Source organism: Cherax quadricarinatus, chromosome 1 (assembly GCF_038502225.1).
Source record: "Cherax quadricarinatus isolate ZL_2023a chromosome 1, ASM3850222v1, whole genome shotgun sequence".
NCBI lineage: Eukaryota > Metazoa > Arthropoda > Malacostraca > Decapoda > Parastacidae > Cherax > Cherax quadricarinatus.
In genome coordinates this window covers 28,946,386-28,963,288 of record NC_091292.1, presented here as the reverse complement: position 1 = coordinate 28,963,288, position 16,903 = coordinate 28,946,386, and the positions used below count along the sequence as shown (strand labels likewise).

General features: G+C 38.0%; 1 protein-coding gene across 9 annotated transcripts in view; it reads right to left on the bottom strand.

Moving 5' to 3' along the window:
• Window positions 1-16,903, bottom strand: part of kug (FAT atypical cadherin kugelei) — a 913,302-nt gene that overhangs the window by 187,997 nt on the left and 708,402 nt on the right. For all 9 annotated transcript variants that reach the window (XR_011394610.1, XR_008406862.2, XM_070104239.1 and 6 more), the window contains 3 exons: window positions 13,214-13,442; window positions 7,505-7,757; window positions 3,442-3,643 (listed from right to left, as the gene is read on the bottom strand). Coding sequence is in view for 7 of the 9 variants with exons in the window: in XM_070104239.1 (XP_069960340.1) it covers window positions 3,442-3,643; window positions 7,505-7,757; window positions 13,214-13,442 (684 nt within the window). In the remaining 2 variants the exon portion in view is untranslated. The remainder of the gene's footprint in view (window positions 1-3,441; window positions 3,644-7,504; window positions 7,758-13,213; window positions 13,443-16,903) is intronic.

Genomic DNA, 16,903 nt, shown 5'->3' with positions numbered 1-16,903 from the left:
CTACCTTTATCTAAATACTGTTTACATATATGCTTCAATGTAAACACTTGAGCTACACATCCCCTACCCACTTTAAACCCTCCTTGCTCATCTGCAATCCTACTCTCTGTCTTACCTCCAATTCTTTCAATTATAACCCTAGCATACACTTTACCTGGTATACTCAATAAACTTATTCCCCTATAATTTTTACAATCTCTTTTGTACCCCTTCCCCTTATATAAAGGAACTATACATGCTCTCTGCCAATCCCTAGGTACTGTCCCCTCTTTCATACATTTATTAAAACATACCAACCACTCCAACACAATCTCCCCCCCTTCTTTTAACATTTCTGTCATGATCCTGTCAGTTCCAGCTGCTTTACTCCCTTTCATTCTATGTAATGCCTCATGCACCTCCCCCACACTCACATCCTGCTCTTCTTCACTCCTAAAAGATGTTATACCTCCCTGACCAGTGCGCGAAATTACCGCCTCTCTTTCTTCATCGACATTCAAAAGTTCCTCAAAATATTCCCTCCATCTACCCAATACCTCCAGCTCCCTATCTACTAACTCCCCAACTCTGTTGTTAACTAACAAATCCATTCGTTCCCTAGGCTTTCTTATCTTGTTTATGTCACTCCAAAATTTTTTCTTATTTTCATTAAAATTTCTTGCCAGTGCTTCTCCCACTCTTTCATCTGCTCTCCTTTTGCACTCTCACCATTCTCTTCATCTTTCTTTTACTCTCCATATACTCTGCTCTTCTTACAACACTTCTGTTTTGTAAAAACCTCTCATAAGCTACCTTTTTCTCTTATATCACACCCTTTACTTCATTCCACCAATCACTCCTCTTTCCTCCTGCACCCACCCTCCTATAGCCACAAACTTCTGCCCCACATTCTAATACTGCATTTTTAAAACTATCCCAAACCTCTTCAACCCCCCACTACTCATAAATGCATTACCCCACTTTTCCGCCAATAGTTGCTTATATCTCACCCGAACTTCCTCCTCCCTTAGTTTATACACTTTCACCTCTCTCTTACTTGCTGTTGCCATTTTCCTTTTGTCCCATCTACCTCTTACTCTAACTGTAACTACAACTAAATAATGATCCGATATATCCGTTGTCCCTCTATAAATGTGTACATCCTGAAGCCTACCCATCAACCTTTTATCCACCAATACATAATCTAACAAACTACTTTCATTACATGCTATATCATACCTTGTATACTTATTTATCCTCTTTTTCATAAAATATGTATTACTGATTACCAAACCTCTTTCTACACAGAGCTCAATTAAAGGCTCCCCATTTTCATTTACCCTTGACACCCCAAATTTACCTACTACTCCCTCCACAACATTTTTACCCACTTTAGCACTGAGATCCCCAACCACACGTACTCTTCACTTGGTTCAAAACTCCCCACACACTCACTCAACATTTCCCAAAATCTCTCTCTCCTTTACACTTCTCTCTTCTCCAGGTGCATAAACACTTACTATAACCCACTTTTCACATCCAACCCTTATTTTACTCCACATAATCCTTGAATTTATACATTTATATTCCCTGTTTTCCTGCCATAGCTTATCCTTCAACATTATTGCTACTCCTTCTTTAGCTCTAACTCTATTTGAAACCCCTGACCTAATTCCATTTATTTTTCCCCACTGAAACTCTCCTACCCCCTTCAGCTTTGTTTCACTTAAAGCCAGGACATCCAGCTTCTTCTCATTCATAACATCCACAACCATCTCTTCCTTATCATTTGTACAACATCCTCACACATTCAAACATCCTACCTTGACGGTTTTCTTCTTTTTCTTTTTAGCAGGGTATACAGGAAAAGGGGTTAGTATCCCATTGCTCCTGGCATTTTACAACATGCATGGCTTACAGAGTTAAGATTCGTATTCCATTTCCCCATGGATATGAAATGAAAAGCACTAAGAACAAGAACTATTACGATAAAATCAAAGAAAACTCAGATGAATGTGTATACATAAATGTGTACATGTGCATGTAGTGTGACCTAAGAGTAAGTAAAAGTAGCAAGATGTGCCTGAAATCTTGTATGTTTATGAGACAGAAAAATAGACACCAGCAATCCTACCATCATGTAAAACAATTACAGGTTTCCATTTTACACCCACTTGGCAGGATGTTAGTACCTCCCTGAGTGGTTGCTGTCTACCAACCTACTACCTTCTAAAAAGATAGTGTTTGACCCAGTGACCATCAGGGCCCCAGAGCTGGATTTTGCAGTGTGGCTGTGTACCTTCCTATCATATGTTTTTTCTAAATCCATGAATGCAATGAAAATTTCCTGATCTTATCTAAATAGTGTTCATTTGTATGCTTCACTGTAAACACTTGGTTTGCACATTCCCTACCCTTCCCAAAGCCTCCCTGCTCATCTGTGATTCTGCTCTCTGTCTTGCCCTTATTTCTTTCAATAATAACTTTTCCATACACTTTACCTGGTATATTCAACAGGCTTATTCCCCTATATTAATGGTAAACAACAACAACAAGTAGATGAGTAAGACATGTGCAACATTTGGGTTTCTTTATTGTTGAAATGTTTCACCTGCTCTTCCAGCAAGACTATGGAGTTGAACACTTCTTAAGACAGAGGGACTGTTCACCTTATTTTTGCCTCTTTGCTGATGTTACTGTCACCAATATTTAGTTACCTCTGTATTTGGCTTAAGTAGACTATGGCACATGCAAAATGTTTCAACAATAAAGATATCCAAATGATGCAGGTGGATCTTACTCATTTATTATAATCTTTGTTTATCAAAAATATACATTTTTTTTCAACAAACCAGCAGTATCCCACCAAGGTAGGGTGGCCCAAAAAGAAAAACACAAGTTTCTCTTTTTAAATTTAGTAATTTTTACAAGAGAAGGGGTTACTAGCCCCTTGCTCCCGGCATTTTAGTCACCTCTTACAACACGCATGGCTTACAGAGGAAGAATTCTGTTCCACCTCCCCATGGAAATAAGAGGAAATAAACAAGAACAAAAACTAGAAAGAAAACTGCAGAAAACCCAGAGGGGTGTGTATATATATGCTTGTACATGTATGTGTAGTGTGACCTAAGTGTAAGTAGAAGTAGCAAGACGTACCTGAAATCTTGCATGCTTATGAGACAGAAAAAAGACACCAGCAATCCTACCATCATGTAAAACAATTACAGGTTTCCGTTTTACACTCACTTGGCAGGACGGTAGTACCTCCCTGGGTGGTTGCTGTCTACTGTAGATGTGTTGTTTGCTTTATACAACCCAGGTCTCAAATTATCTTTTTTCCTTAAGTAATATAAAATGCTGTATATAAGTTATATGAATGATCAAGTCAGTCACTTTATCTTTGCTCTCAAAATTTCAAATACATTATTAAAGTTACAGATATGATGGAATCAGTCACATTACCTTTGTGTTGGAGTGAGCAAAGTTGCATTGTACTCTTGTAATAGGAACCTTGGTGGAACATCATTGATGTCAGTAATGGTAATTGCAACTGAAGCTGTAGTAGATGCCGACAACCTGGGTTGACCATTATCATGCACTTTCACACTGAATCTAACCTTAGCCACCACCTCGTGATCTAAGGGGCCAACAGTTCTTATAGCACCTGAAAGAAAAGTAAACCATGCAATTAAAAAACTAAATAAAACTAAATAAATGATAAGTTTCACTAAGAAGGAACTTAGTCATCAAAGGAAAGAGCATAATGGTAATAGGCATGAGAATTCTTGGTAAGACACTTCAAGACAATGTGAACAAAGGTTAAAACTGTTGAGACACTGACAGAATACCATGTTACATGTAATATACTGTAGTGAAAATAAATGATAAGGAGAGGAATATTACAATCCAGAGTTTTATAGTAAACTGTAAATTATAAGAAGTGTTCAAAACACTACACTTTTTTCATTTAGTTTAATTCATTAATTAACAGACATTTCTTTACCCCTTTCACTGTCTCCTACATAGGTCTACGTTATTGACACCAGCATTGTGTAGATCTAGGTTTTAAGCATGACCCTTTCAAGTATGCTGGCCTAGACTTAAGAGAATGGGTTTACACAGTGAGTGCATGGTATGAACAAAAAATCTCGTCCATGATGTGCATGGTGGGAAAAGCACACCTCTGACCTTGTGTCTGGTTTAACCTTTTCAGGGTTAGTGCCGTACTAATACAGCTTACATGCCAGGGTTGGTGTCTGGTTGGTGTTGTAGTAGAACGCGTAAATTCTAGCACCTTCAGATTGAATGGGAGAGAGCTGATAGGCCTGCATGTGATAGAATGGGTCTATGTGGTAAGTGTGTGCAGTAGAAAAAATCTATGCACCCGCATTGCATTGTGGTAGTGGTAATTCAATGCACCTTTGTCACCAAGCCAAGCAGTAGGGAATACCTCACTCTCTCTGGCAGTGTGGATGGTGGGGAAGGAAGTGTGGGTGGTAGGGAAGGGAGTGTGGGTTTGTGTAAACAACATGGCTGGCTGACTGGCTAACTGGCTGGCTGGCTGGCTGGCTGGCTGGCTAACTGGCTGGCCGGCTGGTGGTCTGTCTGTCTGTCTTTGTCTCACAGGTACATGTAAATGCAATTATAAATAGTGTAAATTACCTAGGATAACCTAAAAAATCCAGACTGGCAAATAATACGTATCAGGACTCAGATGTGACACAGTGACCACTGCGTCGTGTGTAATACATGTTGGTTCACTAGTGACTCTCTGAGACAGAGAGACAGAAAGAGAGACAAGCAGACAGACAGACAGACATGTTTATGTGTAAAGTGAAAACAAATAAAGTGAAGGCAGTCTACCCTCATCAAATGTCACCACTGTCATTAGTGGAGTGATGAGTGACACACACACATCTTACACAATGCTTCAATTATTATAATAATTATTATTATTATTATTACATGCTCCTGTGTATCCTAGGTAATTTACACTATGTATAACTGTATTTATGTGTACCTGTGAGACAGAGCCAGCCAACCAGCTGGCCAGCCAGCCATGTTGTTTACACAAATCCACGCTCCCTTCTCCACCAAAACATTGCTGGGGCCTATAAATACTATGTACAGTATATATTTCTAGACAATAGTATGTGACTAAAATAGGTGAAAATGTTCACGTGTTAATGTTTGTGCAGTTATTGTGTAGAATACGAGTGTATATATCCAAAATATGGCTTATATTGGTCTCATAGGCCATAAAAGTTACTTGAAAAAATAAAATGTTAAAAAATAAAAGAAAAAAAGTGGGAAAAAAAAATTACCGTGTGACTGGCAGTCGGCGATGTTGCTGTAAGCGGCTCGCTTTCTGTCAACTTCATGCCTCCATATCTCAGTAAGTATTGATCACAATTTTTTTTTTTGGCCTATATCACTCACAAAAATATGCTCTATCATCTCATAAGATTCTTTTTTTTTTTTTTTTCCGAAAAATTTTCAACCCTGAGAACAAGTTTGGGAGAGGGTCTGTTGACCCTGAAAGGGTTAAAACAGAGAGATTGAAGTGTTTTCTAAGTTGGTTTTTATAGTTTTATTGGCTGTTTGTTGGTATCAGATAATAGAATGGAAGACATATTACTGAAATAGAGATGGTTTTGGTTAGTTTTAGAACTGGAAGTAGTTTGTGGTCAGGCTCAAATAGTGGAAATATTTGTTTTTTGACAATTTTCATGAGGATGGTCAATACCTCCCCTACCCCTACCCCAAATCTGTTTTATTCTTATTCTTTTTTTTAACATGTTGGCCATTTCCCACTGAGGCAGGCTGACCCAAAAAGAAAGAAAAAACTTTCATCATTCAACACTTTCACCATCACTCATGCATAATCACTGTCTTTGCAGAGGTGCTCAGAAACAACAGCCTAGATGTCCCTCCAAACTGCCAATATCCCAAACCCCTCCTTTCAAGTGCAGGCATTGTACTACCCATTTCCAGTGTTTTACTAGGTCTAATTAAACCATACCCCTGGCCGGGATTGAACCCGCGGTCATAGAGTTTGCAATCGTGTCATTACGATTTCTTGAGTCGAGTTAGGTCTAATTAAATTATTGGGATGCCCTCAATCAACCATGACCAATTATTCCTGGTTCCCTTTTATTATCCAAGAAACACGGTGTGTAATATAGGAGAGGTGTGGATGTGATTAATGAACAGAGACAATGCTGGTTATTGTCTGGAATGGTTACAGTGTTAATTTTTTATTCGGTTTTTAAACTGGAAACTTTTTACATTTGTGTAAAATTGGCCAAATTATAGAAATGTGTGTACTTTAAAGGATAGTTCTCATGGTTGATTGAGTGGTTTCTTGTTCTCAGTCAATAAAATAGAAGGCATGTTAGTCAAGTAGCTAAAAAATTTGTCAATTTGAGCAGTGGAATTGGCTTAAAGCAAGATTCAAAGTGGGTGAAATCACTGATGCATAAACTGTGTCTAAACCATCAACTTTGTGACTGTGTAATTGCACATGTTTTTCATCAAATTTTGTGTTTTTGGTGTCATTATCTTTACAAAAAAATTCTATCATTTCAGAAGAATTTTCTTTTTTGAAATTGCTGACACTGTCAGCACTTTTAATTTCTGGGCCTTCAATATGAAGTACTCTTCATCCAAGGAATCTGAGCAACTCTATCCTTTAATCAGATTTGATTATAATAATAGCCATTTCTCAGGCCCTGTATGACCACTACAATGTTAATGAATTGCCACAAATATTTAATAATAATAATCAAATGAGGAGCAACTTCCTGTACATATTATAATCACACACTAATGTATAAAATATTTATTATTTAGATTTTTTTGTTAAATATTTAATCTATAAAATATTTCATAGTCAAGTATAATTCTCCCCTACATCATGTGTTTTAATGTACGGTACAAGTGCAAGAATTTGTTTATATCTGCAGCAGTCTTCAGAGTATGTCATGGATGGAGACAAGAAACAGTAACACTTCTAAAAAGTAGTATAATTATGTATCTGTTTATCTAAACTCAAAGATGCATTTATTCAAAACAGAAAACAGGAAAACCTCTTGAAACTTGCTAATTTATATTGAGCACCTAGTTCCTTTATCATAAGCAGAAATGAAGGTTAATAGTTTAAGTACAGAGAATGAATAGTAAAAATTACAAATAATATAATAACCCATAACAATTTGAGAACATAAATGCTTTTGTTGACTGTCAAAAAACTAATACATTAATGAAAAAATTTATACTATTAGTTCTATGCAAATACTGTTCATATCAATTTGTCTTGTGAAGTTTATTACTACTTTTATTGACTTAATCAACTGAACTTTGTTGCTTGGGTGTCATTCCCTGGACCCTTTATTTAGAATCTTTTTTAAAGTTGGAGTCTTGTGTTTACTCTCTGCAAAAAATGTTGAAACAAGGGTAAAATAATGTATAAGGATATAAAAATAAGTTTTATACAATGTACATTATAAATATATACATAAAGTACCTGTTGAAGAATCAATTGTGAAATACATTCTTGCTTCTTCTTCCAGTATGGTAAAGACTAAATTAGAATTCTGGTCAGAATCTTTGTCCCGTGCAGAGATTACCAATGGACTGTTGTCTTCCATGAGCACGACAGAATTCACAGCAGCAGCTTCAGATATGTGGCCACTATAAGAGCTTTGGGTAAAGTATGGGGGGTTGTCGTTCTCATCTCGAATGTTTATTATCAGTTGAGCAGTGGCTTCTTGTCCATTCTGGAAATAAGTAGAAAGTAAATAAATTATATTGTTGTGAAGCTGACTAAGGTATCTCCAGCCCTCAATAAACTCTACCATGTATCTCAGTATATCTCAAAAGAGAAAAAAAAATTAGGAAATAACTTTACATTGACTTAGTCTCCCTCACTCCTTCTTATCTCTTTCAAAACATCAGAAAAATAATAAGTAAAACTGACATATATTTTAATTTTTATTTTTTAACACACTGGCCATCTCCCACCAGGGCAAGGTGACTGCCTCAGAAAAAGAAACACTTTCACTATCATTCACAATATCACTGTCTTTGCAGTGGCACACAGTTACAACAGTTTAGATGTCACTTTAAACAGCAAATATCCCAAATCCCTCCTTTAAAATGCAGGCATTGTACTTCCCATCTCCAGGACTCAAGTCCGACTAACTGGTATTCCTGAATTTCTTCACAAAATATTACCCTGCTCACACTCCAACAGCTCATCAGGTCTCAAAAACCATTCATCTCCATTCACTCCTATCTAACACATTCACATGTCTGCTGCATGGCAAGGCCCCTGGCACACAAAATCTCTTTTAATCCCCCTTCCATCCTTTCCTAGAATGACCCCTGCCTCTTCTCCCCTCCAAGTCATTCTATTTTGCTCCATACTCTTTAAATGACCAAACCACATCACCAACCCTTCTTCAGCCCTCTAACTAACTTTTAGTAACTCCACACCTCCTAATTAACACACTACGAATTTTCTATATAATATTTACACCACACACTGCCCTTAGCCCTTTCAGGGTTTCCAACATACTAGTACAGCTTACGCACCAGGGTTATTGACGTACCAGTACGCCTAAATTCTAGCGCCTTCAAATCTAGCGCCTTCAAATCTAGTGAGAGAAAGCTGGTAGGCCTACATATGAAAGAATGGGTCTATGTGGTCAGTGTGCACAGTATAAAAAAAATACTGCAGCACACAGTGCATAATGAGAAAAAAATGTGTGTTTTTGGTTTAACCCTTAGACTGTTTTGGTTGTATATATACATCTTACGAGGTACCGTGTTTGACGTATATATACTCATAAATTCTAGTGGCTTCAAATCAAGCAGGAGAAAGCTGGTAGGCTCACATGTGAGAGAATGGGTCTGTGTGGTCAGTGTGCACCATATAAAAAAAATCCTGGAGCACGCAGTGCATAATGAGAAAAAAAACTCCGACCGTTTTTTTTAATTAAAATGCCGAGTTTGTGGTCTATTTTCATATAGTATTTATGGATGTATTCTCGTTTTCTTGGTCTCATTTAATAGAATGGAAAACATATTATAGAAATAGATGTGATTTTGATTGGTTTTGCTTTAAAAAGAACCTGGAAATTGAGCTCAAAGTAGGGGAAATGTTTGATTTTTGCCGATGTTCAAAAGTAAACAAATGTTGTCATTGTCCAATAAATGTCCAACTAGCCATTCTAATATACAGTCATGAATGGGTTGAGATTATTTGTACAATTATTACAATATTGCAGTAGTCTGCATAACAGTAAATCTTCTACTTTTTATTTGAATAAAAATTCAAAATAGAAAGCAAGAGTAATATCAGAGGGGCCTGGAGACATGACTGATGAGCAAAGAAAATGTTATTTTAGAGCCAGGAATGTCTGCATTGTTCATTCTGGACCTTATTTTGAAATTGTCAATTTTTTTAATTTTCGTGAAATTGGCCAAATTGCAAATTTCTGACCATGTTACTGGGGAGTTGAAATCAGTAAATGGGCAGTTTCTTGTACTCAATCGATAGAAAAAATGAAGTTCTAAAGAAATAGATATGAGTTTGGTTGACTGGAACAATGGGATTAGCCGAAAATAGGGCGCAAAGTGGGCAAAATCGCCGATTTGTAAATAACGCCGAGGTCGCTAACTTTGCGAGAGCGTAAGTCCATCAAATTTCGTGTTTTTGGTGTCATTACAATCGGGAAAAGATTCTCTATCATTTCATAAGAAAAAATAATTTTTTTTTTTTTTTTTTTTAAATTTTGCGACACCAGGAGACACCTCAGGATTGGGGGTTGCGACAGTCAAGGGGTTAAAACAGCGACTTTGCACTGCATTTTCGTATGGTATTTATGGTTGCATTCTAGTTTTACTGGCCTCATTTTATAGAATGGAAGACATATTACATAAACTGAGATGATTTTGATTGGTTTCACAATGAAAAGTACAGTGGACCCCCGCATAACGATCACCTCCGAATGCGACCAATTATGTAAGTGTATTTATGTAAGTGCGTTTGTATGTGTATGTTTGGGGGTCTGAAATGGACTAATCTACTTCACAATATTCCTTATGGGAACAAATTCGGTCAGTACTGGCACCTGAACATACTTCTGGAGTGAAAAAATATCGTTAACCGGGGTCCACTGTACTTTGAAATTGAGCTCAGAGTAGCAGAAATGTTCGATTTTTGCCAAAGTTCGAAAGTAAAGAAATCATGCCACGCATCCAATACACATCAACTGGTGAGTCTAATATTCTTTCACAAGTGTGCCGATATTATTTATACCATTTCTACACATTTCTGCATAACAGTAAATCTTCTATTTTTTGTGAGAATAAAAATTCAAAGTGGAAAGCAAAACAAATGTAAGAGGGGCCTGAGGATGTGACTAATGAATAGAGGAAATGTTATTGCCAGGAATGTCTGTCTTGTTCATTATGGACCCTATTTGGAAATTGGCATCTTTTGAAATTTGTGTGAAATTGGCAAAATTGCTAATTTCTGACCACTTTATCGGATAGTCAAAATCAGTAAATAGGTGGTTTCTTGTACTCATTGGATAGAAAAAAATGGAGTTTTAGTGAAGTAGTTATGATTTTTGTCAACTAGTACACTGGAATTGGCCAAAAATAGGGCTCAAAGTCGGTGAAATCGCCGATGCGTAAACATCGTCGAGACCGCTAACTTCACAAGAGCATAATTCCGTAAGTTTTCCATCAAATTTCATACTTTTGGTGTCATTATGATCAGAAAAAGATTCTCTATCTTTTCATAAGCAATTTTTTTTTCCGAAAAATTTTCGACCCTGAGAACAAGTTTAGGAGAGGGCCTCTCGACCCTGAAAGGGTTAGACATGACATCTCCACTGCCTCCAGCCTCCTCCTCGCTGCAGCATTTGCAACCCATGCTTCACACCCATATGAGAGTGTTGGTACCACTATACATACTCTTGTACATTCCCTTCTTTGCCTCTATGGATAACGTTTTTTTGTTTCCACAGATACCTCATATGTATGTCATATCCACTCTATTTTTTAGAAGTTTTGAAAAAGTTAAATGATTCTGATGTGAAGAATATCCAGGCTAAAACTTAAAAAAAAAAAATGACTGAAAATATAAAAAGAGTACCAAAAATTCCAAAATATTTGTGACAAGCAGAAAAATATTCAGGCCAAACAGTGGTCTGAGACTGGGCTGCAGGGAGCAAAAATGTTCTGAACCAATAAGAGGTAACTTCATAAACATAAGAATACAGAAGCTTGCTTGCTCATGCTAGGCAGGTTCAACTCAGACCCAGCTATTACCTAAGAATATATGAATAAAGAAGCACTGCATGTGTAGAGGGTCCATGTTTGTGTGGGAGAGACTGAAAAAGTGCAGTAGATTATGTACTCACGAAATCACAATAACACAATAACAAACAAATCATAGAATGAATGGAATCTGAACCCAAGGCAAGTGGTTAACACACTGGCCTGTAAGTTTTAGGACTCACTAGCGATGGGTTTAAACCCCACCTGCTCTGTGATTAGATTATATAATTATGATTTTGTTAATTTAAGTTATAATATTTTCTCATTTTGTGCTAAAAAAATTCTCATTTTCTTAACAAATGCACTGATAGTTTGTATGTCCATTTCATACATGTGTAAACAGTTCTTGTTTGTTTAGTGGAGACTGGTAAATAAGTGAAAATTTATTATTTCTGACCAGTACCTGTCAGTTGTTGGCAGGTTAGCAGAGAGGGGGATAGCTGAATGACAGGGAGGTAGGGTGGGGAAGGTTCTAGGGAGCTTGGTGAGGAGGCAGTGCTAGGGAGCTTGGTAGGGAGGTCTAACCCTGGGCTGGTGGCTCTGGGGTAATAAAGATTGTTGGGGGACCAAAAACTGATTCATCTTGCTGAATTCTCACACAACTTGCCCTCCCTTCACATGCAATTACCTTCACCTCTCCTTTCCCCATACCATATGCTATATGCCCTGACACCTAATACAGTATTCTATGCAACTATGATTTGCATTTCATGTTAACTGTTTGAAAAGAGGAATGCAGTGCAGGTTACCCTCCCTCTGCAAATTCACTCTTATGCGATGACTTTTATCTAACAGTAATTTTGTATATATGATGTACACTAACCGTATTTGATTGATGCAGTTCACAAAATGTATTGGAGATTCTTTTTTTTCTTTTTTCAACAAACCGGCCATATCCCATCGAAGCAGGGTGGCCCAAAAAGAAAAACAAAAATTTCTCTTTTCAACTTTAGTAATGTACACAGGATAAGGGGTTACTAGCCCCTTGCTCCTGGCATTTTAGTCGCCTCTTACATCACATATGGCTTATGGAGGAAGAATTCTGTTCCACTTCCCCATGGAGAATTCTTATTTTGGGGAATTAAGTGTTTATAGCCTCAATGAGCTTCATGTAGCTGCCATGAGCCTGGAATGTAGCTACAGCATACAATACACAGCTGTGAAATATTATTTATTGTTGAGGATATGAACAGTGGCTCAATTGGGCAGTGATCAGATGACTCAAGAAATCGTAATGACACGATTGCAAACAAACCATACCCCCGGCCGGGATTGAACCCGAGGTCATAGTATGGTTTGTTTGCAATCGTGTCATTACGATTTCTTGAGTCATGTTGACGGCAGTGAAGGGACTTGAGCTAGAGTTCGTCACGGCCATGCTAGCTGGAGATTCGTCTGTAAAAACTTGCATTTGTGGTCACAGTGGTGCCTGTGCTAACCTTCCTATGGTGTAGAAATATACCTAGTTGGATGAATCTTTTTGTGGCTAGCTGGTCTAGTGGCTAACGCGACGGGCTGGAGTTTTGAGACTCTATGACCTCGGGTTCAATCCCGGCCGGGGGTATGGTTTATGGAGTGATTAGATGTTGTAAGCAAACTGAGGGAAGTGGGTTCTGCAAGTGACACTACTGGATATCAAGTTTATTTCTATATTTAAGATGGAATATGGTTATTAAGTATGGTTTTTGCCTATGATGCATGCACCATAGACACAGAAATCCAGCATGTGGTAGGCCCATAACATTTAAGAATTTCAACCCCTAAAAGGTATCATCAGTGAATAAGCAGACCCCTTATTTTTTTGCCTAAACATTTGGACTTTAAACTTAGATCTACACAGAAGCATGTATGGTAAGACATGATGCAAGTGCAAAAAACATACCATAGATGATGCCAAGACAGTAAAGTTGTATGATTGAACTTCTTCAAAATCCACAGGCGTGTCTAAAGAAACCATGCCAGAAGCTGGGTTTATAGCAAAGGGATTGCGGCGTGATTCACCTATGAAAGAAAAGACAACGCCCAGGCGACTTTCAGCTTCGAGAATTCCAAGATAATCCCCCATATGGGCTGCTTCACTAACTTCAAAGACATACACTTTCTTCAAAAACCTGTAAATGTATGTAAATGTAAATAATTTTGACACTTTCACAATGGCAAGAAAATAAAGGATTAGAAAACCACTACTTAAAAAAGATATGATATAGAACCAGTATCATTACACCACATATGGCTTGTTCAAACAGGTCGTATGATACAGAAATATGATACCCTTTCTTTGATTTGTTATAGTAGTTTTCTATGAAATATAAATAAATATATTTTGCGTATGTTCGAGTACCTATTTATAATTAGTGAAAACAGTAACTTTATATCCAGCACTATAATAACTATAAATTCCAGGTATTCAAGTCTCCTAATTAGAAAAGATAAAGAAATTAAATTAAAATTAAATACTTCAGGGAGAATTGGGATAGTTACTTGTATTGATATTTTTTTTTTATTATCACACTGGCCGATTCCCACCAAGGCAGGGTGGCCCGAAAAAGAAAAACTTTCACCATCATTCACTCCATCACTGTCTTGCCAGAAGGGTGCTTTACACTACAGTTTTTAAACTGCAACATTAACACCCCTCCTTCAGAGTGCAGGCACTGTACTTCCCATCTCCAGGACTCAAGTCCGGCCTGCCGGTTTCCCTGAACCCCTTCATAAATGTTACTTTGCTCACACTCCAACAGCACGTCAAGTATTAAAAACCATTTGTCTCCATTCACTCCTATCAAACATGCTCACGCATGCCTGCTGGAAGTCCAAGCCCCTCGCACACAAAACCTCCTTTACCCCCTCCCTCCAACCTTTCCTAGGCCAACCCCTACCCCGCCTTCCTTCCACTACAGACTGATACACTCTTGAAGTCATTCTGTTTCTCTCCATTCTCTCTACATGTCCGAACCACCTCAACAACCCTTCCTCAGCCCTCTGGACAACAGTTTTGGTAATCCCGCACCTCCTCCTAACTTCCAAACTACGAATTCTCTGCATTATATTCACACCACACATTGCCCTCAGACATGACATCTCCACTGCCTCCAGCCTTCTCCTCGCTGCAACATTCATCACCCATGCTTCACACCCATATAAGAGCGTTGGTAAAACTATACTCTCATACATTCCCCTCTTTGCCTCCAAGGACAAAGTTCTTTGTCTACACAGACTCTTAAGTGCACCACTCACTCTTTTCCCCTCATCAATTCTATGATTCACCTCATCTTTCATAGACCCATCCGCTGACACGTCCACTCCCAAATATCTGAATACATTCACCTCCTCCATACTCTCTCCCTCCAATCTGATATTCAATCTTTCATCACCTAATCTTTTTATCCTCATAACCTTACTCTTTCCTGTATTCACCTTCAATTTTCTTCTTTTGCACACCCTACCAAATTCATCCACCAATCTCTGCAACTTCTCCTCAGAATCTCCCAAGAGCACACAGTCATCAGCAAAGAGCAGCTGTGACAACTCCCACTTTGTGTGTGATTCTTTATCTTTTAACTCCACGCCTCTTGTCAAGACCCTCGCATTTACTTCTCTTACAACCCCATCTATAAATATATTAAACAACCACGGTGACATCACACATCCTTGTCTAAGGCCTACTTTTACTGGGAAAAAATTTCCCTCTTTCCTACATACTCTAACTTGAGCCTCACTATCCTCGTAAAAACTCTTCACTGCTTTCAGTAACCTACCTCCTACACCATACACTTGCAACATCTGCCACATTGCCCCCCTATCCACCCTGTCATACGCCTTTTCCAAATCCATAAATGCCACAAAGACCTCTTTAGCCTTATCTAAATACTGTTCACTTATATGTTTCACTGTAAGCACCTGGTCCACACACCCCCTACCTTTCCTAAAGCCTCCTTGTTCATCTGCTATCCCATTCTCCATCTTACTCTTAATTCTTTCAATAATAACTCTACCATACACTTTACCAGGTATACTCAGCAGACTTATCCCCCTATAATTTTTGCACTCTCTTTTATCCCCTTTGCCTTTATACAAAGGAACTATGCATGCTCTCTGCCAATCCCTAGGTACCTTACCCTTTTCCATACATTTATTAAATAATTGCACCAACCACTCCAAAACTAAATCCCCACCTGCTTCTAACATTTCTATCTTTATCCCATCAATCCCGGCTGCCTTACCCCCTTTCATTTTACCTACTGCCTCACGAACTTCCCCCACACTCACAACTGGCTCTTCCTCACTCCTACAAGATGTTATTCCTCCCTGTCCTATACATGAAATCACAGCTTCCCTATCTTCATCAACATTTACCAATTCCTCAAAATATTCCCTCCATCTTCCCAATACCTCCAACTCTCCATTTAATAACTCTCCTCTCCTATTTTTAACTGACAAATCCATTTGTTCTCTAGGCTTTTTAACTTGTTAATCTCACTCCAAAACTTTTTCTTATTTTCAAAAAAATTTGTTGATAACATCTCACCCACTCTCTCATTTGTTCTCTTTTTACATTGCTTCACCACTCTCTTAACCTCTCTCTTTTTCTCCATATACTCTTCCCTCCTTGCATCACTTCTACTTTGTAAAAACTTCTCATATGTTAACTTTTTCTCCCTTACTACTCTCTTTACATCATCATTCCACCAACCGCTCCTCTTCCCTCCCGCACCCACTTTCCTGTAACCACAAACTTCTGCTAACACTACATTTTTAAACCTACCCCATACCTCTTCGACCCCATTGCCTATGCTCTCATTAGCCCATCTATCCTCCAATAGCTGTTTATATCTTACCCTAACTGCCTCCTCTTTTAGTTTATAAACCTTCACCTCTCTCTTCCCTGATACTTCTATTCTCCTTGTATCCCATCTACCTTTTACTCTCAGTGTAGCTACAACTAGAAAGTGATCTGATATATCTGTGGCCCCTCTATAAACATGTACATCCTGAAGTCTACTCAACAGTCTTTTATCTACCAATACATAATCCAACAAACTACTGTCATTTCGCCCTACATCATATCTTGTATACTTATTTATCCTCTTTTTCTTAAAATATGTATTATCTATAACTAAACCCCTTTCTATACAAAGTTCAATCAAAGGGCTCCCATTATCATTTACACCTGGCACCCCAAACTTACCTACCACACCCTCTCTAAAAGTTTCTCCTACTTTAGCATTCAGGTCCCCTACCACAATTACTCTCACTTGGTTCAAAGGCTTCTATACATTCACTTAACATCTCCCAAAATCTCTCTCTCTCCTCTGCATTCCTCTCTTCTCCAGGTGCATACACGCTTATTATGACCCACTTCTCGCATCCAACCTTTACTTTAATCCACATAATTCTTGAATTTGATATTTATTAATAAATATTGTAAATAATAATTCAGTGGACTGTTATCTAAACCCTTGATTATTTGACTTCCATTTTCCAGAAATAACATGCATATCAATAAAACATAATATAATATATATACACCTACCATCGACTTACAACCGAGTTCGCTTCCGAGAAACCGGTC